General features: G+C 39.4%; 1 protein-coding gene across 1 annotated transcript in view; it reads left to right on the forward strand.

Annotated features, from left to right (window-relative positions):
• KCNMB2 (potassium calcium-activated channel subfamily M regulatory beta subunit 2) overlaps positions 1-23,138 on the forward strand; it is a 547,710-nt gene that overhangs the window by 459,408 nt on the left and 65,164 nt on the right. Inside the window, exons 4-5 of the mRNA XM_063441048.1 lie at positions 11,556-11,726; positions 18,086-18,281. Coding sequence (XP_063297118.1) covers positions 11,556-11,726; positions 18,086-18,281 — 367 coding nt within the window. The remainder of the gene's footprint in view (positions 1-11,555; positions 11,727-18,085; positions 18,282-23,138) is intronic.

Here is a 23,138-nt window from a genome sequence, read left to right on the forward strand (position 1 = left end):
GTTTCAGGGCCTGCCAGGGCACAGTGTCACACCAGTGCAACTCATATATGGTGTAACAGTAGTGTACATTTAAAAAAAAAAACTAGAAATTTGACTGTGAAATAATAGCATTCAGTTTCCTTCACACGTGTGCATTTCAGGGCCTGCCAGGGCACAGTGTCACACCAGTGCAACTCATATCTGGTGTAACAGTAGAGTACATTAAAAAGAAACCTAGAAATTTGACTGTGAAATAATAGCAGTCAGTTTCCTTCACATGTGTGCGTTTCAGGGCCTGCCAGGGCACAGTGTCACACCAGTGCAACTCATATCTGGTGTAACAGTAGTGTACATTTAAAAAAAAACTAGAAAGTTGAATGTGAAATAATCGCAGTCAGTTTCCTTCACACGTGTGTGTTTCAGGGCCTGCCAGGCCACAGTGTCACACGAGTGCAACTCATATCTGGTGTAACAGTAGTGTACATTTAAAAAAAAAAAACACTTTTTTGACTGTGAAATGATAGCAGTCAGTTTTCTTCACGCGTGTGCGTTTCAGGGCCTGCCAGGGCACAGTGTCACACCAGTGGAACTCAAATCTGGTGTAACAGTAGTGTACATTTAAAAAAAAAAAACTACAAATTTGACTGTGAAATAATAGCAGTCAGTTTCCTTCACATGTGTGCATTTCAGGGCCTGCCAGGGCACAGTGTCACACCAGTGCAACTCATATCTGGTGTAACAGTAGTGTACATTTAAAAAAAAACTAGAAATTTGACTGTGAAATAATAGCAGTCAGTTTTCTTCACACGTGTGCGTTTCAGGGCCTGCCAGGGCACAGTGTCACACCAGTGCAACTCATATCTGGTGTAACAGTAGTGTACATTTAAAAAAGAAATACAATTTTGACTGTAATAGATTGAATAGCAGTTAGTTGTCTGCAAGCGTGTGTCAGGCCTACAGCGTCTACTCTGCCAACTTCTGCCAGTGCACAGTGCCACTCATATCTGTTGTCACAGTAGCTTGCACGCATAGTACCACTAATCGAAAAATGACAGGCAGAGGCAGGCCACCCCTCAGGGGCCGTCGTGGTCGTGGTGCTGTGATTAACTTTGGCCCTAGAATAATGCCCAGTGTTCAGAGGCCACGTACCCTGAACTCAAAAAGTTCTGAGGACATAGTTGACTGGCTAACACAGGACACCCAATCTGATACAGCTTCCACTCGGACCCTTGACGTACCATCCTCCTCCAGCTTAGTTTCGGGCGCCTCTCAAGTTACCACTCGCCCGCCTGCCGCCACCACCAACACTAGCACCACAGCCGCTTCACTTGATATGTCAGAGGAGTTATTTACACATCAGTTGGTAGAAATGAGTGATGCGCAAGCAATATTGCCAGAGGATGTAGATAACAGGGATATGTCTCAGTCAGGCAGCATTACACACATGGACGTATGGTGTGAAGCGGTTGATGATGACGATGCGTCCGTGGATGTCACGTGGGTGCCCGCTAGAAGAGAGGTAGAACAGGGGGAAAGTTCAGATGGGGAGACAGAGAGGAGGAGGAGACGAGTTAGAAGCAGGGGGAGGTCGTCACAAGGAGCTAGTGGCACAGTCAGACAGCATGCATCGGCACCAGTCAGCCAGACAGCACGCCAATCAACGCATGCTGTTGCCACCACCAGAATGCCGTCATTGCAGAGCTCAGCAATGTGGCATTTTTTGTGTGTGTCTGCCTCTGACAACAGCGATGCCATTTGCAACCTGTGCCAAGAGTCGTGGAAAGTCCAACACCCACCTAGGTACAACTGCTTTGCAAAGGCACGTGATCGCAAATCACAAACGCCTATGGGATTAACACATGAGTACAAGCAGCACACAAACTCAAAGCCGCCATCCTCCTCCTGGTCAAGCATCTTCAGCCACGTCAACCACTGCTGTCCTCCTTGCCCCCTCTCAACCATCCGCCACTCCGTATCTCGCCTTGAGCAGTTCCTGCTCATCTGCCCACAGTCAGGTGTCTGTCAAGGACATGTTTGAGCGTAAGAAGCCAATGTCACAAAGTCACCCCCTTGCCCGGCGTCTGACAGCTGGCTTGTCTGAACTCTTAACCCGCCAGCTTTTACCATACAAGCTGGTGGAGTCTGAGGCGTTCCAAAAATTTGTAGCTATTGGGACACCACAGTGGAAGGTACCCGGCCGAAATTTCTTTGCACAAAAGGCAATCCCCAACCTGTACTCGATTGCACAAAAGGAAGTAATGGCATGTCTGGCACATAGTGTTGGGGCAAGGGTCCATCTGACCACTGATACCTGGTCTGCAAAGCATGGTCAGGGCAGGTATATCGCCTACACTGCGCATTGGGTAAACCTGCTGACGGCTGCCAAGCATGGAATGCGTGGTTCTGCAGAGGAGTTGGTGACACCGCCACGACTTGCAGGCAGGCCTGCTGCCACCTCCTCTACTCCTCCTACTCCATCCTCTTCCATAACCTCCTCGGCTGAGTCCTCTTCTGCTGCTTCGTCTTGCTCCACATCAACGGCACCCCCCCAGCTCCCCAGGTACTATTCCCGGATACGGCAGTGTCACGTCGACTTGGGGTTGGCTTGCCTGAAAGCAGAGAGTCACACCGGACCAGCACTCCTGTCCGACCTGAACGCACAGGTGGATAAGTGGCTGACTCCACACCAACTGGAGATTGGCAAAGTGGTTTGTGACAACGAAGAAATTTGTTGCCGGCATTGAATTTGAGCAAGTTGACACATGTGCCGTACATGGCACATGTGTGTAATCTGATCGTACAACGCTTTGTGCATAAGTACCCAGGCTTACAGGATGTCCTAAAGCAGGCCAGGAAGGTGTGTGGCCATTTCAGGCGTTCCTACACGGCCATGGCGCACTTTTCATATATCCAGTGGCGAAACAACATGCCAGTGAGGCGCTTGATTTGCGACAGCCCGACACGTTGGAATTCAACACTCCTAATGTTCGACCGCCTGTTCCAACAAGAAAAAGCCGTTAACGAGTATTTGTATGACCGGGGTGCTAGGAGCTGGGAATTTTTTTGCCACGTTACTGGACGCTCATGCGCAATGCCTGTAGGCTCATGCGTCCTTTTGAGGAGGTGACAAACCTAGTCAGTCGCACCGAAGGCACCATCAGTGACATCATACCATTTGTTTTCTTCCTGGAGCGTGCCCTGCGAAGAGTGCTGGATCAGGCCGTAGATGAGTGTGAAGAGGAAGAGGAAGAGTTGTGGTCACCATCACCACCAGAAACAGCCTTATCAGCATCGTTTGCTGGATCTGCGGCAACGCTGGAAGAGGATTGTGAGGAAGTGGAATCAGAGGAGGAATGTGGCTTTGAGGAGGAGGAGGAATACCAACCACAACAGGCATCCCAGTGTGCTCGTTGTCACCTATCTGGTACCCGTGGTGTCGTACGTGGCTGGGGGGAAGAACATACCTTCAGTGAGATCACTGAGGACGAGGAACGGGACATGAGTAGCTCGGCATCCAACCTTGTGCAAATGGGGTCTTTCATGCTTTCGTGCCTGTTGAGGGATCCTCGTATAAAAAGGCTGAAGGAGAACGACCTGTACTGGGTGTCCACGCTACTAGACCCCCGGTATAAGCAGAAAGTGCCTGAAATGTTACCGAATTACTGCAAGTCGGAAAGGATGCAGCAGTTCCAAAATCAATTTAAAAGTATGCTTTACACAGCGTATGAGGGTGATGTCACAGCACAATGGGAATCTAACAGGGGAAGAGGTGAAAGTCATCCTCCTCCTCCCACGACCACGCCGGCAAGGACAGGACGCTTTACAGACGTGTTGTTGATGGAGGACATGCAGAGCTTTTTAAGTCCTACGCATCGCCACAGCCCTTCGGGGTCCACCCTCAGAGAACGACTCGATCGACAGGTAGCAGACTACCTCGCCTTAACTGCAGATATCGACACTCTGAGGAGCGATGAACCCCTTGACTACCGGGTGTGCAGGCTTGACCTGTGGCCTGAGTTATCCCCATTTGCGATAGAACTTCTGACCTGACCCGTTTCAAGTGTCCTGTCAGAAAGGACCTTCAGTGCTGCAGGAGGTATTGTCACTAAGAAGAGAAGTCGCCTAGGTCAAAAAAGTCTAGATTACCTCACCTTTATTAAGATGAATGAGGGATGGATCCAGAAGGGACTGACAGTGGGCGATACATTCGACTAAAAAAGGCCTGATGAGGGGGACTACTTAACACACCACTCCTATCTGGTGGCACATTAAATTACATGCGCAGTGCCCCAAATTTGAAGTAGGAGGACCAACCAAGCATCTTTTTCCATCTCCCGGTTCCTAAAATCGATGCCATATACACGCCCCCTGATAGGGGACGTAACAGGGATTAAACTGATAAGAATAGTACTACTTAACACACCACTCCTATCTGGTGGCACATTAGATTGCACACGCAGTGCCCCAAATCTGAAGTAGGAGCACTGACCAAACATCTTTTTCCATCTCCCGGTTCCTAAAATCGATGCCATATACACGTCCCCTGATAGGGGACGTAATAGGGATTAAACTGATAGGAATAGTACTACTTAACACACCTTATAATAACGCAGAGAGAGGCAATGCAGAAAGAGGAGTCTGAAGAAGAGGAGTCAGAGGAGGAAGGTGGCTTTGAGGAGGTGGAAGACCAAACACAGCAGGTGTCACAAGGAGCTTGTTGTCACCTTTCGGAGACCGTTGGTGTTGTACGTGGCTGGGTGGAGGAAGAGACCTTCAATGACATCAGTGAGGACAAGGAACGGGACATGGCTAGCTTGGTATCCAACCTTGTGCAAATGGGGAGTTTGCGGTTGTGTAAATGGACTGTTTGCGGTTGTTTGCGGTGCGTTAAACGGGGAGTTTGGTCTGTCACTGAGAAGCGGGCGTAACCCTTACACTAATAGAAATACAAAGGGAAGAGTCTGCGCTCAATAACAAAAAGAAAAGCTGCAACCCTAATTAGGGAATCCCACAAAACCCTAAAAACAAACTGGGAATGAAACAACGGGGGGAAAGGGCTGCGCTAAAAAATAAGATACAGTAAAATACAGTACAGTGTAAACCAGACCAAATGGTCACAATTTGGTAACAACGGAAAGTGTAAGTCTCTTTGAACCAGGTGAAAAAATAGTCTGTAGAAAAATATATATTTGAAGAGAGTCTTTGCAGATAAAAAAAGTATACAATGTAAAAAATGGTAAAAAAATGAATAAAAAATGAATAAAAGATGAATAAAAAATTAGTCTCACTGATATAGCTTGGTGGGATATCTGTACAGTCCTCAGGAGTTGATCCGTCCGGGTAGTAGGATAATCCGTATATGTGGAGACAAAATAGGAGACACGACAAACTGCCAATAGTGAAGAATTGCGGCTCCAAGGGTGAAGTGAGAAAATAATATGATAATACACTCACATTTGTGGGAGCTTTGGACCAGCTCTGGACTTATAGGCGTTGCAGCGGTATGATCCCCGCTACCAGGATGTACTGGAGAAGACGTCTGGCGATCCAACCTTGGTACTCCGGAATGGATAGGAAACAACAATAGTGCTCTCAGTAGGCAGGGTATGTGAAATAACAGTAGATAAAAATTATACTTACAAATATAGAGCAGGAAATACTGCTCTATTAATAGGGCACTGGTTTATTCATCTTTTATTCATTTTTTATTCATTTTTTTACCATTTTTTACATTGTATACTTTTTTTATCTGCAAAGACTCTCTTCAAATATATATTTTTCTACAGACTATTTTTTCACCTGGTTCAAAGAGACTTACACTTTCCGTTGTTACCAAATTGTGACCATTTGGTCTGGTTTACACTGTACTGTATTTTACTGTATCTTATTTTTTAGCGTAACCCTTACACTACCTGATCGATACAACATCATACCTGATGTAATTTTCCATAGGAGTTTTGCCATGGATCCCCCTCCGGCATGCCACAGTCCAGGTGTTAGTCCCCTTGAAACAACTTTTCCATCACTATTGTGGCCAGAAAGAGTCTCTGTGGGTTTTAAAATTCGCCTGCCTTTTGAAGTCTATGGCGGTTCGCCCGGTTCGCCCGTTCGCGAACGTTTGTGGAAGTTCACGTTCGCTGTTCGTGAACGGAAAATGTTATGTTCGCGACATCACTATTCCCCAAGAGGTGGTAAGAGAAGGAGCTGGTGACTTGCATATAAATTCTTGCACTTTACATTTTTCATTGACCACATTCTCCAAACCTGGAATTGAGTGGGGCTTATACATGCCCCAGACCTGTATATTAGTTGTCAACCCTTGCTAATTAGATGAGGGAAGAATTAAGAGCTGCATGTTTGTTGATGAAACAGTCCACTTTCCACAAAAACAGAACATACAATGTTCAATCTATTTAGTTAATTTTTCACAAACATAGCACCCAATATGTTAAGAATAAAATATGGGAATGCTACACCCCATCCTTCATCTTGACAAATATTAAATGGCTGAATCAAGTTGGTCAGTAAAGCAGATATATTTATAATTGAAAAATGCCATCTGATGCAAACAAGGCTACAGCAAACTCAATTCTGTGGGATTTAAAAAAAACAGAGCATTACAATTCGTATTTAAAAAAACAAAACAAATATATTTAGGATAACATTTGGGAGATATGAAAGGGGGAATACATAATGTAAGATTTGTTTGGATTTTTTTATATTTTAGAAGTATTATTTGAATATTTTCAGATTAATACTCTTGCATATGTGTGCCCTTGTGGGTTGCATTATCACGTACTGTCTCATAAAAATCTGGTGTAAGCCATGATCAAAATAGTCCTACTAAAAAACAAACCCAAGATTCAACAACTGATTTATCCAGAACGTTTCAAAACATAATACCTCCTACCTGTGGGGTGTAGAAAAGTATTCAAATATATGGTGAATGTTTGTCCTCTGCATGAGAACAACTTTGTCCTCTGCATGAGGTGCGGTGCTCAGCAAGAAATTGCACCAATATGGAATGAATTTAAAGGAACCACTAAGCTGTAATAACAAGAGTTATCACATGCATTCACACCTAATTAATGATTATGGTACAACTGACAATTATTTGACAATACGTTTGTATTCTAATCGTGTTCCAAGACAAACAAGTGTATTTTTATTCCATGATGTGTTATATTTAATTTTCACTGATACTGGGAAATCAGTCATTGTTATTCTTCAATGCTTATTTGGCATGAAAAATGCAAATGTAGTTGCAAATATCAGGCCTAATGGGATTTACTTCAGACTTGGTTTATTTTAACAATATGAAATAAAAGATTTATCGTTTCCTTTAACTACATTTTTTGACTACAATAATACTAAAAGTATAGATTAAAAAGAGGATTATATGTAACACAGTGCAAACCGAATAAAGATATTTTAGTCAATAGTTTAGAGAAATAGTCAAATTTTAATTTCTTGAGATTATTTGACTACATTGAGTTTGGACGCTAACAACATCAACTCTAGCATATCAGGATCCCAGGAACTTTCAAACAAAATCTCACCCCTTTGTGTGGCAGAAGGTTCTTCAGAAATGGCCGCATAATTGTATTTGATTTACATGTAGCAGCCCTTGAAATGAATAATTGTGTATTGTGGTATTTCCAGAGAGCACGATCGACAAAGAAAATCTTAAACTGTGAGTTTAAATCACTGTTGGTGTTGGTTTGAGAATGATAATATTGCTAGATTAGACATATTTAGCATATAATTTAGTCACTTTTGGAGGTGACCCAACTAAAGTTTATTATTTTAGATATAAACTAATGTGTAATCATTTAAAAAAGTACTTATCACGTTATTAAACATGTATTGGTGTTTGTATTTGAAACAATTTGAATGTTATTTATATATATTATCATAAATTAAATACACTAGTCTACCAAAATCCAGATCTTTATTCCAGACTAGTAAAAAAATAAAGCATCACAATAGATACCCTACAATTATTTTATGGATTTGTTGTAATAAATAAATATTATGCACAGTACTAAGACATTAGACTGAAGGGACTTCCATTGTTTCTATATCCAACAGATATATAGATAATGCATTACATGATGTATGTGCACACACTCTCTCTCACATATACATATGAACATTCTAATCACACCACTACCTCCTACACCTCCATCATGCTTTGTTCTGTAACTTTGTTACATGCAATGTTATCATAGTAAATATTATGTTTATGATGACCAATCTGTATAGCAATTTATTGGCCATAATTTCAAGGTTTCCTTTGAGATTAGTGCAAATCTCCAAGTCTCAAACACCAACTCTGATGTCCTTGACTGATGCTTGAGTCCTAACCTTTGCCAATAAAAGTTTTGACATAAATTGTCTATTATTCTCAACAACATGTTGGCATCTGCGTGCCCCCTGTAACTAAGGTCAGACTTTAGATTGCTTGATAAATTGGAGCACTGTTGCCATGTTTATGGTTGAAGTTTTATGAAATTTATATTAAATTCACAGACTTAGAAACTGGTATTTCTTCAAGGGTCAACCAGGCAAAAATTAAAGAATGGCTTCCCACCTGAAGCAAGACAAATATGAAATGCGTAACTTGATAGATAACAAGTCAGAATAAACCAAAACAGTCACACCAACATGGAGTTTTGCAACAGGACCATGGTAGGGCTAGAACTCTGGCTGGGATTTTTATTTCAATATTTCCCTTAATCCTTGGGCTTCTGATAGTCCATTGTAACTTTGCCACCAACTAGTGTGAGCACAGAAACACAGAATCATGAACATACATTATTATCTTGAAAACAGACAAGGACTGCAACTAACAGGAACGTGCGGAATACTCAACACTTAGGCATTGTATTGAGAAGATGCAGTTTATATGCAAACATAACAAGCTATGTAACCAGGATTTAACACATTGAATAGACACTTTTCATTCTAGTGCAGGTAGAAAGTCAGGAGGCAAAAGCCTCAGTGGTAATGTCTATGGCTACAAAACCACTGCAAAGGTGTATCTATGCCTTTAACCCCATTACCATATATATCAGGGAAATACCAGTAGTTTAAGGAAACCTTTATCCTTATGTACTTAAAAGTGTATACTTACGGCTGAATATTAGCTGGCTACCCCTAGAAAATAAATCAAAATGATTACAGTAAAATTATTTAAAAACTGGGTATTGGGAGCGGGGCCTAGCCATCGATCAGGCTGATTGCACATAGGGAGAGCTCTGAGCGGAGACCCGCTAAAAAGCGACATATTGCAGACAAACTATTCCAAAATCAATATCTTGGTACAGCAGAGCATCGGTGATACCCCAAGACTCAACCGGGTGGATTTACGTGCTCGGAGTAGCATCCTTAAACCATCGACAAATTGCGGCCTACCAGCAGCTGCAAACATGGGAGAGGCGGCCGTTCTTCCTTTTGAGCAGTATTGCAGGACAACGTTGACATGCTTAGCACCACCTCCCCCCCAGACATAAGCACACAGGCTCTACCTCCAAACAAACCAAGATACTGAGTGATCCATACACCTCTGTGGCCTGCACCCAGCTCCACCGCTGAAACCAAGATGGCGGTGGATAAACCTGAAACAGCAGCACGAGGCCCGTGGCTCGATGCGTTGTTCAGAAAATTCTGGCGGAAGTTGCGAGACAGAGGGGCACAGGCTAAGAGGGAGCAGAGGAGAGAGAGAAGGCTTCTGAAAATGCCTCTGGATCCTCCTTCCCTCCAGGCAGACAAGCGTCGGACACTGCCTATGGCTTCCAGCTCAGGGCGGCAGGAAAGGCAGACAACCCACTCAACAGACACCCGCTCGTGTCCCAAGTGGTCAAGAGCTTGCTACAGCCTTCCTGGGCAGAGGACCCAAAGGGGAAAGACCCTGGTGCTCAGACAAAACCTCCTTTCCAAGCAGAGCACACCATCTCCTGAGTTCCTGCTCGAGTCTGTAAGACTGACTGGAGCAGTGGGACTCACACATGGGCTCCTGAGAAGGCCCCCGGGGGGCCGACAGGGCGAGCAACCACGGATGCATGGGACTCTATGTACTTTCATGTCTCTGGTGGCTAGCACAGATTTTGTGTGAACTGTAGCAATGTATGGGGGGAGGGGTAAGTGGTGGCGTTAGCTACCGATGACGACTCGTTTCCATGCATATCTTTGCTGCCTGAGAATGAACAATGTGCCTCCCTTTAGTCATAAAGTATACCATCCTGTTACCGCCTGTTATTAGTTTTTTTTATTCAGTTAAGCATGTTTATTTTACTCTCCTTCACATACAGATGCATCGTACCCTATATCAGAGTACGCACTCTAAGCAAACCCCACTGAAGCATTAATTTCCACTGTCATACAAATGTCTATCAAGTGAAGTCTATATTGTTGTATTAGTATCATGCTTGCTTGTACTTCCACTCATATGCCTCCTAGCTAGACAAGTACTATAATATGTTTAAAAATGTGCATGATTTCTCTGTTACTCCTAATATTATGCATGACCACATGCTTGAGGATTGCTGTTGGGGCACCCCGAGCATGTCTGTATTGATGCTATGCACAACAAAAAAATACAAAAAAAATGTAATAAAAATAACTATGTCTAACTAAAAAAAAAAAAAAGGGTTTTGTCACTCATTCGAACATCTTTAGCATATTTTACTGAAATCTATTATACATACGCAAATAAATGAAATTAACAAATTTCCATCTGATTATATCCCATTAAGTTTTCCTTCTAAATTGAACTAGCATCGTCTTAATACATTACCTACTACTCTATACATGCCCATTGAGAGGTAGTCTTACTCCAGAAAGGGTTACTGAAACAGCAGCATATATTAAAGTTTCCCATTCCTGTCTGTGCCATATAATCAACAGAAAAACATGTCCCATACTTGCTGAATTCTGAATACATTTGCACAAATCTCCTTTCAATTTATATTAACAGAATATAGTTTCACTCTGTCCTAAACATACAAATATTTTTTTTATTCTTTGAAGAGCCTATGAGTAAAAATACATTTGTTCGAAATCCATACAGATTGGTGAAAAGGCTGGGTGTTTGGATATGTGGAGTATTTTTTTCTTAGGTCCATTTTTATGAAATTTTTATGGCATAATGACCATGGTGTACTGTGTTCGTTTTTATTAAATGAGTTAAAGAATAACTGTCATAAAATGTTTACTTCTTCCTTTGTAAAAGTTTATTACATTTAATGAAACGTCATGACTTTTTTTTTAAATTATGTATATTGATGAATTTTTCTTTTATTTTGCAAAACTGTCACTTTTTCTGGTTGAGCAGCCATATTGGGTTAGAGTCTACCCCTTATTTGACCAACTGCTCTGCTCAACCTGACTAATCTGTTCTGATTGGTCTGCGTGCTGTGAACCTGAAACAAGATTAGAGTTGGATCCAACATGGCTAAAATTGTACTTTAAAAAAAATCAGAAGTGAAAATTTGATGACAGTTGCCCTTTTATAAGGGATTTTTATTTTAAAATATTTTTAATATATATATTTTTTTTCTAATTATTATTCATAGAAACTTCTATCAAAAAATCAAGGACCATGATCTTCTGGACAAGAGGAAAACTGTGACAGCGCTGAAAGCTGGAGAAGACAGAGCGATACTCTTGGGACTTACAATGATGGTCTGTTCCATTATGATGTATTTTCTTCTGGGAATCACTTTACTCCGATCATACATGCAGAGGTAATTTGGCTTCCAACAGCACTCCTAGAATATACATCTTAATTGGTTTTGATGGTTTATTTGCTTTATCCCTTCACACATTTTCAATCTGCTCAGAAACATTAATACGTACTGTAAGATATCCTCTGTTTAACAGCAGACTGATAAGGGCAATATTAGACACTTTGTATTCTAAAAGCATATCTGTTCTTCAACTTTGTAGTTAAGTACAGAAGTCTAGTGAAATTACACCAGCTGTCTCTGTGAAATAAAAACACTCTGTCTCCAACTGTAGGTGAAACGTATCACAAAATAAACTACAAAGACAACATCAGAAACCCCACAGATGTTGACTTATCATTGAGTGCAGCTATGGAAACCCAGAATGCCTCTTCGGCAAAAAAAAAAAGGAAACAATGAAATGGCAGTGGTGTGCATTCTGCATGCTGTTGATAAGGTGTGGATTAGCTGACAACCTATCTTAAAACTGCAGAATGTAATATAAAAGCATTATTGATTGATGTGGGACTTGGCAAAAACGTAAAAAAAAAAAGAAAAAAAAAGAGGAAAATGAATTAACAGTGAACTGATTTACATATGTTGTATGTAGAAATACTTAAACAATAGAAGAGGTTTTAATTTTCCAAGATCCTGTCAAATAATACTGCTTTATTACTTGGTGTAAGTCAAATAATATGAAATGAGATTATTTACAAAGCAAGGAATGGTGGAAAATGAACACATTTGGGGCCAAGAATGCTAAACTGGAGCAATTCCCAAACTCAAGACAACTATTTTTCCAGCTTGGCTATTTATCAAATCTCTATCGTACTAGCTATGATATCGAAGTAAAAAGGCCATGCGAATGTGGAGTGGCTTATGGTTTTCTGATAGAACTACTGAAATGCTGCTTTTTCAATTGTCGTTTGAAAACTCTTGACATGTGTCACTTTAAAGATAATTATTGTTTTTAATTAAAATGTAATACTCACTTACAGATGCAAGCAAACATATCACCTTCTATAGAGTTGTTTTTGCTTAGTGTTTTGTATTCTGCAGTAGTGGTTTGTAATAATATGCCCTTTCTATATTAATCCTCTGTAGGATATTGAAAGGACTGACATGTAAATTCTACTATTTCCAGGAATAATGTGCAAGCAGAAACCCATCATTTGACTAAATTGTCATTTTAATTATGTGGCCTTTCTTTTTACCCAGCTCTCTGTGTCACTACTTAGCTTTCTTTCCTCTCCCATTCTTTTGATCATTTTTCTACACTTCTAACCTTGTATTTCTAATTCTTCCTATTAAGACTTTTCACTTGAATATTCTATCCCATTCAAGACTTGTATTCATTCCTCATACTTTTTATCTTTTATTTGAACCATTGATCCATCACACTCCAAAAACGTATCAATGCCTCCTCTGAGCATTTCAGTCCATTTTCTTTGCTCTTTTCCCTATTCTTCTGCACACCAATAAGGCCGCCCATTCTCCCACAGAAAATAAACATGAAAGTGGCTCTCTGTGCAGCTACTGATGCTAATATAAAGGTCACAGGCACCAACGTCCACATATTCACTCTCAGTCTTTGGTACCAACAGTGTGATTATGCAATATTTTTCAATATTTAACTTATTCTTACTTGTATCATCAACTAATTATTAAAGTTCAGCTCACATCCTCTATGGTGGCACACCATGACTCACTGATGCACTCATACACGATAAATCTAGAATGATATCAGCAAACAAAGACCTACTCTCACTGACACAAGCGTATCCGATCCTAACAGTTGACATCAACACACTTAAATACACATAAAAATGAAGTAAAATATTATAGTGATATATATATATATATATATATATATATATATATATATATATATATATATATATACAGGGAGTGCAGAATTATTAGGCAAATTAGTATTTTGACCACATCATCCTCTTTATGCATGTTGTCTTACTCCAAGCTGTATAGGCTCGAAAGCCTACTACCAATTAAGCATATTAGGTGATGTGCATCTCTGTAATGAGAAGGGGTGTGGTCTAATGACATCAACACCCTATATCAGGTGTGCATAATTATTAGGCAACTTCCTTTCCTTTGGCAAAATGGGTCAAAAGAAGGACCTGACAGCCTCAGAAAAGTCAAAAATAGTGAGATATCTTGCAGAGGGATGCAGCACTCTTAAAATTGCAAAGCTTCTGAAGCGTGATCATCGAACAATCAAGCGTTTCATTCAAAATAGTCAACAGGGTCGCAAGAAGCGTGTGGAGAAACCAAGGCGCAAAATAACTGCCCATGAACTGAGAAAAGTCAAGCGTGCAGCTGCCAAGATGCCACTTGTCACCAGTTTGGCCATATTTCAGAGCTGCAACATCACTGGAGTGCCCAAAAGCACAAGGTGTGCAATACTCAGAGACATGGCCAAGGTAAGAAAGGCTGAAAGACGACCACCACTGAACAAGACACACAAGCTGAAACGTCAAGACTGGGCCAAGAAATATCTCAAGACTGATTTTTCTAAGGTTTTATGGACTGATGAAATGAGAGTGAGTCTTGATGGGCCAGATGGATGGATTGGTAAAGGGCAGAGAGCTCCAGTCCGACTCAGACGCCAGCAAGGTGGAGGTGGAGTACTGGTTTGGGCTGGTATCATCAAAGATGAGCTTGTGGGGCCTTTTCGGGTTGAGGATGGAGTCAAGCTCAACTCCCAGTCCTACTGCCAGTTTCTGGAAGACACCTTCTTCAAGCAGTGGTACAGGAAGAAGTCTGCATCCTTCAAGAAAAACATGATTTTCATGCAGGACAATGCTCCATCACACGCATCCAAGTACTCCACAGCATGGCTGGCAAGAAAGGGTATAAAAGAAGAAAATCTAATGACATGGCCTCCTTGTTCACCTGATCTGAACCCCATTGAGAACCTATGGTCCATCATCAAATGTGAGATTTACAAGGAGGGAAAACAGTACACCTCTCTGAACAGTGTCTGGGAGGCTGTGGTTGCTGCTGCACACAATGTTGATGGTGAACAGATCAAAACACTGACAGAATCCATGGATGGCAGGCTTTTGAGTGTCCTTGCAAAGAAAGGTGGCTATATTGGTCACTGATTATGTATATTTGTGAATGTTGAGATGTTATATTGGTTTCACTGGTAAAAATAAATAATTGAAATGGGTATATATTTGTTTTTTGTTAAGTTGCCTAATAATTATGCACAGTAATAGTCATCTGCACACACAGATATCCCCCTAAAATAGCTATAACTAAAAACAAACTAAAAACTACTTCCAAAAATATTCAGCTTTGATATTAATGAGTTTTTTGGATTCATTGAGAACATGGTTGTTGTTCAACAATAAAACTAATCCTCAAAAATACAACTTGCCTAATAATTCTGCACTCCCTGTATATATATAACTATAATTATATTATAACACTGCATACTGGATAATAATGGAAAATACATAGTAAATGTGACACAGTGTTACGTAAATTAAGTGATTGTCCAAAACTTTGTACAGCATATAAATTTACATATAAATACTTTTGTTATTTTAAAAAAAAGTAAAAAATTGCTGACAGTGTTTAACCCCTTAAGGACACATGACATGTGTGACATGTCATGATTCCTTTTTATTCCAGAAGTTTGGTCCTTAAGGGGTTAAGCCTAAATTGACAGATAACAACTCATATTTATATGTTTCAGAAATATTAAATAAAACACATTTCTTTATTATCATCCATTGCTTTGGAGTTTCATGAACTTGGTATTGGAATAGTGAAATGGTTCACCCCCCCTTTCTTATTAGCAAATATCTATGCTGCCATCCTTCTAAATGGAAAAGGACTTGAATAATAGCAGTTATCACCCAGTCCACCATGTAAATTGGAGTAATTACTAACACTAGACAGCAAGCGGCCACACTTTTTAATTAATTTCTTTAAGCAACTTTAATGCCTTATATAGTTCTTTTAGTAACACCACAATATTCATTTATTATTGCAGATCTTTCATTTAGATCACATTCTTTAGATCATCTCTTTCAACCTATTAATGATTCCTTTAACTAATCATTTTTATCCATACATTCAGATGGCAACTACAATGACTATATTACATTTTACAATGGTTATACTAAATCTCAGCCTGCTATTACCTGCACACAGTTTCCAGGGCTTTGAAAATAAGATGTAGTCATCTACACACCACCTTGTGTGTTAATTGTAAAAACAGAAACAAACTCGAGTACACAAACTCTGCCTGTTTGTCTAGAAAATGTATTCACTTTTAATTGGATGTCGGCTATTCTGCACTGCAGCAAATCAAAAGGCTACATTTCTAAGTATGTACAAAAGTCCCTTCTTTGAATATTAAGTGGCCAAAAATCATCTGCAGGCTAGATGTTTTTTGCTTCAGGGGAAATTATACTGTGATGTTGATTGTTTCTGAATGTCACTTGCATAGAGAATGAGAATTGGTCACTCCATTCACCACCATTCAGCATTTGAGTTATACCACTAGCCATGGGCAGAAATGAAACCTGCATCTCGATAATCTGTATTGGAAAATAATGATATTGCAGGAACACTGTAATGTACTTCAGATGAGAGGGGTATTTATCCTACATAATTAGCATTTCTCAAACACAAATAAATCTATAGAGCATTGGTAAAATCACTTTGCATGATATGATGTCAAGTGAGAGTTTATGGAGAACAGCAATAAGGCTAATAACTTTTCTAAGGTATAAAATGGCAGACTTTTCTAAGGTATAAAATGGCAGACTGTTGTGTGCATTTGAATAGTACAGGCAAGCTTGTGTACATGTTTATAAACAATGTGCATGACTGATTAGTGGTTGTGGAGTTTTATGTATAAATTTCCTTATAAGATGTGCCAATGTCTATATAGGTAGTGTAGGTTTGTGTGCATGTGTTTGTATAGTGCATACAAGATTTTGTATGGGTTTGTTTAGTGTGGCAGTTTAGAGGGCTCTACGTATGTGCCTATAGGCTGTGTTGATTTGTCTGCATGGTGAGTGCTTTCAATGTGCATATCAATGGGATGTAAAGCTTTCTGGCCCATCTCTTAGTGGTATACACACACCAAAAACAGGGTATCTACAATGCAAATGTATAATAGAAAAAAAATAGGGCAATATTGTATATGGAAGGAGTGAGAGGATATTCGATAGAAATTCATTCACAAAAACCCAGATTGATTGTAGGAATATCGATATTGTGATCAAATATCTTCGTATCAGTATCACGACATGTGGGAGGAAAGTAAAAAAAAATAATAGTGCAGAGTTTCTATAACGGTATAAAACTTTAATACAAGTTGCACTTACAAGATAAAAACTAAAAGTAGGCACATCACAGTACAATCACTTTGTGCAGGAAGACAGGAACCCCCAATGGTGTTGTATATAGATGGGAAGCACAGGAGTGGTGTGACCAAATGAAATTAAATGCAAATAAAAAAAACATATAAAAAGAAACTCTCCATACACTAAAAGGCCCTTTCATTATCTCTTAGTGGGTATGTAGACATGTGTGAAAGTGTCAGTATCAGGTATAGAAATGTGTGTGCATATGTGCATGTAAACACAGAATATACGTATGTGTGTGTGTGTCTGTGTGTATGTTTTTCCATAGAACAAGCTTAGGTGTATGTGCCAGTGGGATGCTTGTGAAAAAACAAGGCGTTCATGCATTAGTGTTTGTGTCTGTATGAGATATAGAAGAGTGTGTGACCCTGTCTATAAAGGTTGTGCAGTCTTGTGTAAATACAGGGGTTTGCAAGCGTGAGGGTATGTGTTTATATGGTAAGCACAGGATTGTGTCCAGTGTTAATAAGTAGTGTGCAGGCTTGTGTGCGGCACTCAGTACATGCTGTGTAGCTTAAATAATACTATTATTATTAATTAATATTATTATTCTATTTATATTTATATAGCACCAACAAATTCCGTAGTGCTTTACAATGGGTGGACTAAAAAACATGTAATTGTAACCAGACAAGTTTTACGCAAAGGAACAGAGGGGTGGAGGGCCCTGCCCAATGAGCTTGTTCATACTGGGTTGTGCAATCTTTCGTGTCATGATCAGTGCTGGCAATGTTACAGTTTTGCTATTCCCACCATGTCCTATGTAAAATAAAGTCTGTAATAGTTTTGCAAAACAAATTGCATGAAAAAGACTCAAATCTCTGCTATTTTGTACTTATTAACATCAATGCACTCATACAATTCTAATGCTATACTGATGCAAAATTGCAGTATTGAATGCTTTCCCTCCCACAATACTATTTCTGTCACAATAAAATGGATCTCAGTTTCTGCTTCTATTTCCTTCTTTAGTGTATGGACTGAAGAGACTCAATGCACATTAATAAACGCTTCTATAACGGAAACATTTAACTGCTCGTTTAGCTGTGGTCCAGATTGCTGGAAAATCTCCCAGTACCCTTGTCTACAAGTATATGTCAACCTGACTTCTTCAGGACAGAAAGTTCTGCTTTACCACACGGAGGAAACGCTTAAAGTGAACTCTGAGGTAAGAAAGAAAGTATGTATTTATTTATTTATTATATTTAAACAACTGGTCTATTATGTTCTTATCATTATTGGTGTTATTTGATGTTTGTTTCAGGTTATAAACATGTTCTGTTTGGTAATAATGTTCTATTTGTTCTGTTTGGTAATAATCCACTACTATTTTATTATATTATTTTGATTTGTTTTGTTTTTGCTCCTCTTTTTTCCTGGGTATTTTTTGCTGAAATTGAGAAGACGGCATCCCTTTTCAAAACAGCATGTTCTCATGATATTATTACTACTGTTAAACTATAGTTATGGTGTAAGCATCCTTAAGTGTAATATGTAGACTCCAAGAGCTCTAACGTTTATTGTATATTATCTACAACCACTAGGAGACTAGTTACTTATATTTTTTTCAATGTTCTTACAGAACTGTGTTTCCTTTGCTCATAGCTACACTGTAATTAGGTGCTTGCTGACTTTTAATACTTCTTCGTCTTTGTATAACTATTTATGATCAACTTTTATTTCTTTTGTTGTACCCATTTCTTCTTTCAATAAAAATCAAACTTAAAGGACCACTATAGGCACCCAGACCACTTCAGCTTAATGAAGTGGTCTGGGTGCCAGGTCCAACTAGGGTTAACCCTTTTTTCTATAAACATAGCAGTTTCAGAGAAACTGCTATGTTTATAATAGGGTTAATCCAGCCTCTAGTGGCTGTCTCATTGACAGCCGCTAGAGGCGCTTGCATGCTTCTCACTGTGAAAATCACAGTGAGAAGACGCCAGCGTCCATAGGAAAGCATTGTAAATGAATAGGAAAGAATTGTAACTGCTTTCCTATGAGACTAGCTGAATGTGCGCGGCTATTGTCGCGCATGCGCATTCAGCCGGAGAGGAGGAGAGCTCCCCGCCCGGCGCTGGAGAAAGAGGTAAGTTTAACAACTTCCTCCCCCTAGAGCCAAGCGGGAGGGGGAACCTGAGGGTGGGGGCACCCTCAGGGCACTATAGTGCCAGGAAAACGAGTGGTCCTTTAAAATAGAAACATTTCACAATTAGAAAATGGGCCTAAAAGAGCACTTGATGTTTCTGTGTAGACTGTTCCTCTTTTAGAATGTTTCCCTTTTTTTCTGTTTTAAACACTTCAAAATCTCACACTTTGTTCTTCATTTTAAAAAAACGCTCCAAACCCCTAAATCACTTAATTTTTACTGAAGTGCATAGGTGTTTACAGAGTAGCCCCACTTTTGTAATTTATGAAAGTGCTTACTACAAGAGAAATCCAAAGCAAATTCTTTGTTGGTACATGCACTTTAGCACTCATCTGTTGCTCTGTGATATAGAGAACCACCTTCATGATAATTGGATACAAATGGACATAGCACTTTAAGGAGGAAATTCAGGGTGCTTTATTGAAGTTGAGGATGCATGAACAGTACCCTGAATTTCACAGTTGAAGCGCAATGTCCATCTGATTTCAAGAGAAATTGTCATTTGTTTCAAGGTTTTAACTTGAACTGTAAAAAATATATAATAGGGTCATAAAAATTATTAAAAACTATGAATGAAAAGGGCTGCTTCACACTGAAACTAAGAGACTTTAAAAGATCAAAGGTTTTGAAATATAAATAAAGTGTGAGTGCTCCTGGAAGATTTAAATAATGAAATCAGTACAATCCATACAAAATGTACATTTTAATAGAATAAATACATAAAGAAAACCCAAGCTGCTCCAATAAAAAATAATTATATTTTTAAAACATGAAATACAACACTGATACAATTAGAAACACTGGAGAAAGTTATGCCGTATAAACAACTACCACCCAAAGTTAATAAGTAAAAAAAAAACGGGAAAAAAAAACACTATCGGAGAGGCATAAAAAATATGCACAACATATAGTGGCAAAGTGTGTTATCCTAATTGCAGGTCATAAAAAAACTGACTGAGAGTGAAAAAAGGATAAAAAGGGGGTATATCAACAACACTATGCACTATAAAATATTTGAAAACAAACAAAGTGTAAAACATGAAATAACCACATCAATAATGTTATATAAAACCTTGTTAGAATATGTAAATAAATAGGATAATAAGTACTTACCAATGGAGGGGGCCCTCCACGAATCCTGGACACAGATGATCCTGGTTAGAAGGCACATATGCTCTCAGTTCACATGTGTGGTGAACTGTTCCGATCATTGGACATCCACTAAGATCTGTCCGGGTGCCGCAACTGGCTTGCAGCATGTGTAACTTCAAAAAAGCCCGCGGCTGAGTTAAAGGAGCAGCGTAAAGGGATAAACGTGGACCAGTACATCAAAAAGCATCAAGGGTTAGGCGCTCACTTAAATAGCAAAATAGAGGGCAGCAGTAAACCAGTAGGACTTTCCAATCCCTGCTTGTGGTGACCAAAAGTAGAAAAAGGAAGAATGGTAAACTGCGCCAGAAGATACTTAAAGTGAATAAAACAAAATAATGGTATATACATACATTAACGGCAGTCCAATATTGTAACGGTGTATTTAACCCTTAAAGAGATAAAAACAGGGAAAAATAATAGTGCAATATGTCATATATATAATTTAACACATGTGGGTCTAAAAAAATGTATAATAGACTAACTCACACTTTGCAGAGCTACTGAGAGCTCTGCCGTATAACCCCTGGACGGTATAATCCCTGTTTTAGGATAAATGGATAATGGCTGTCATTGGTGTCCAATTCTCAGCAGCCGGTTATATAGGATAAAACAGAATAAAATCCAATAGTACAGTATATAGTGTATGATATACAGTAAAATAAAAGCAGGTATCCTACTTACAATTTCCAGAGCAATAACTTGCTCTGGTAATGAAAGTTTGTGGTGGTATAATCCCCACCAAAGGATATGTTGGATGAGCAGGAATCCAATAGCACCAGGAAAAAGTAAAAAAAAAAAAAAAATGGATGTGGAAAATAGCAATAACTTTTATTAATACAGAATATAAAATCTATATGTTAATGGAGCTTCCAGTCCCTACTTTACGCGTTTCGCCGGGCTTGGGCTTCTTCAGAAGTCAATGTTATATTTAAGTGCAAATGTTCAGAATATATGTGCAAATGTAGATATAACACCAAAATCATAAATAACCAGTTTGTTCATAAACACAATTGATCCAATTATTCATCAAGCCCATGGGGGCTTAAGGTATCTAATTTATATATCCATTTAGACTCAGTCCCTATGAGGGCTCTTTTACATTTAGCAGCATCAACCATGTTTTTTTTATTAATCCAATGCCCATAACTGAAAGCTCAAGGGGATTACTATTATGTACAGATGAAAAATGTCGTGCCACCGAAGATTTTTTTATCTTTATGTAAAATGGCATATCTGTGTTCCCTAAATCTGACTTTCAAAGACCTTGTAGTTTGGCCAGCGTATTGCAGGCCAAAGTAGCAGGTGAGAAGGTAGACAACAAAAGAGGAGTTACATGTAATCCTATCATTAATGGGAAATTAATTTCCTGTCATTACAGACAAAAATTAGTAGTTTTATGGCTCATATAGGTGCATGTGAGACATCTGAGACTCCCACATCTAAAATTCCCTGCTAGATGTTCGTTCTTTGACCCGATAGTACCCCCAAGGCTGTACTTGGAAGGAGACAAAATATTTTTCAGATCTTTACTCTTTCTAAAAGTGATCCCCGGTTTGTCAGGAATACTAAATTTAAGCCAAGGGTCTAGTGTTAAAATAGGCCAGTGTTTGTATAGAATTCCTATGATCTCATCAAACGCACAGTTGAACACAGTAGTGAAGATCGGACCCTTGTTGTGGGAGACGTCCTTAGTACTAATATCGTATCTATGTTGATAAATCTTAGCACTTGACCTAGCTTCCTCAAGCATATGTATGATCTCAATGAGTTTAGATGACTCCTGTCTAGGGTCATGAACTATCAGGGAACCCTCCACTTGACCAGGTAGGGAAGATGGGATTAGTCGGTATCTCTCCAAATTCCTGGCTTTAATATAAGCTGAAATAATAGATTTGGGGGGATATCCAAAAAACTTAGGCTTAAGGTATGGTCCTGTTCTTCGAAGTCATGGAGAGAAGGATAGTTCTGACATAATCTCTTAAACTGGCCCAGAGGGACATTGGAGATCCAAGTAGGATGATGGCCACTAGTAGCATGTAGAAACCCGTTTATATCTACCTTTCTCTGAAAGGTTTTAGTACAAATCTGCTCTTTTTCTCCCCATAGAAGTGGGTCCAAAAACTCAATCTTAAATTTATGTTTGTGGTAAGTAAAGGTCAATCCCCAGTCATTGGAGTTGAGATAGGATATAAACTCCTCAATTTCCAACCAATCACCTTTCCAAATGATAAGGATATCATCAATAAAACGTAGATAAAGTGCAAGATGCTTCATCCACCGTGGGTTATTCAAAATTAATTATCTTCCCAAAAACCCATAAAAAGATTAGCGTATGATGGAGCAAAGCTAGCTCCCATAGCTGTCCCCCTCGTTTGGAGATAAAATGTATAATTACAATTAAAATAGTTGTGTGTTACAATGAAGGAGGTAAAATCCAAGATGGTTTGAGCTTGGGCCAGTGGTAGGAGAGGGTCAGCAAAAAGAAAATGCTGTAGTGATTATAACCCAAGGGTATGATTAATGTTAGTGTACAAAGCTGTCACATCAATGGTGACCCGCTAAAATTCATCCATTTTGTCTCCTGTATCAGGGATATAACATGATCTGTATCACATATATACGATGGTAGATTAGGAACAAAATGCTGAAGATGAAAGTCAACCCATTTGGTAAGTGGGGCAGTAAGAGACCCAATAGATGAAATAATGGGTCGGCCCAGAGGGTTAT

The sequence above is a fragment of the Pelobates fuscus genome, chromosome 2 (assembly GCF_036172605.1).
Source record: "Pelobates fuscus isolate aPelFus1 chromosome 2, aPelFus1.pri, whole genome shotgun sequence".
NCBI lineage: Eukaryota > Metazoa > Chordata > Amphibia > Anura > Pelobatidae > Pelobates > Pelobates fuscus.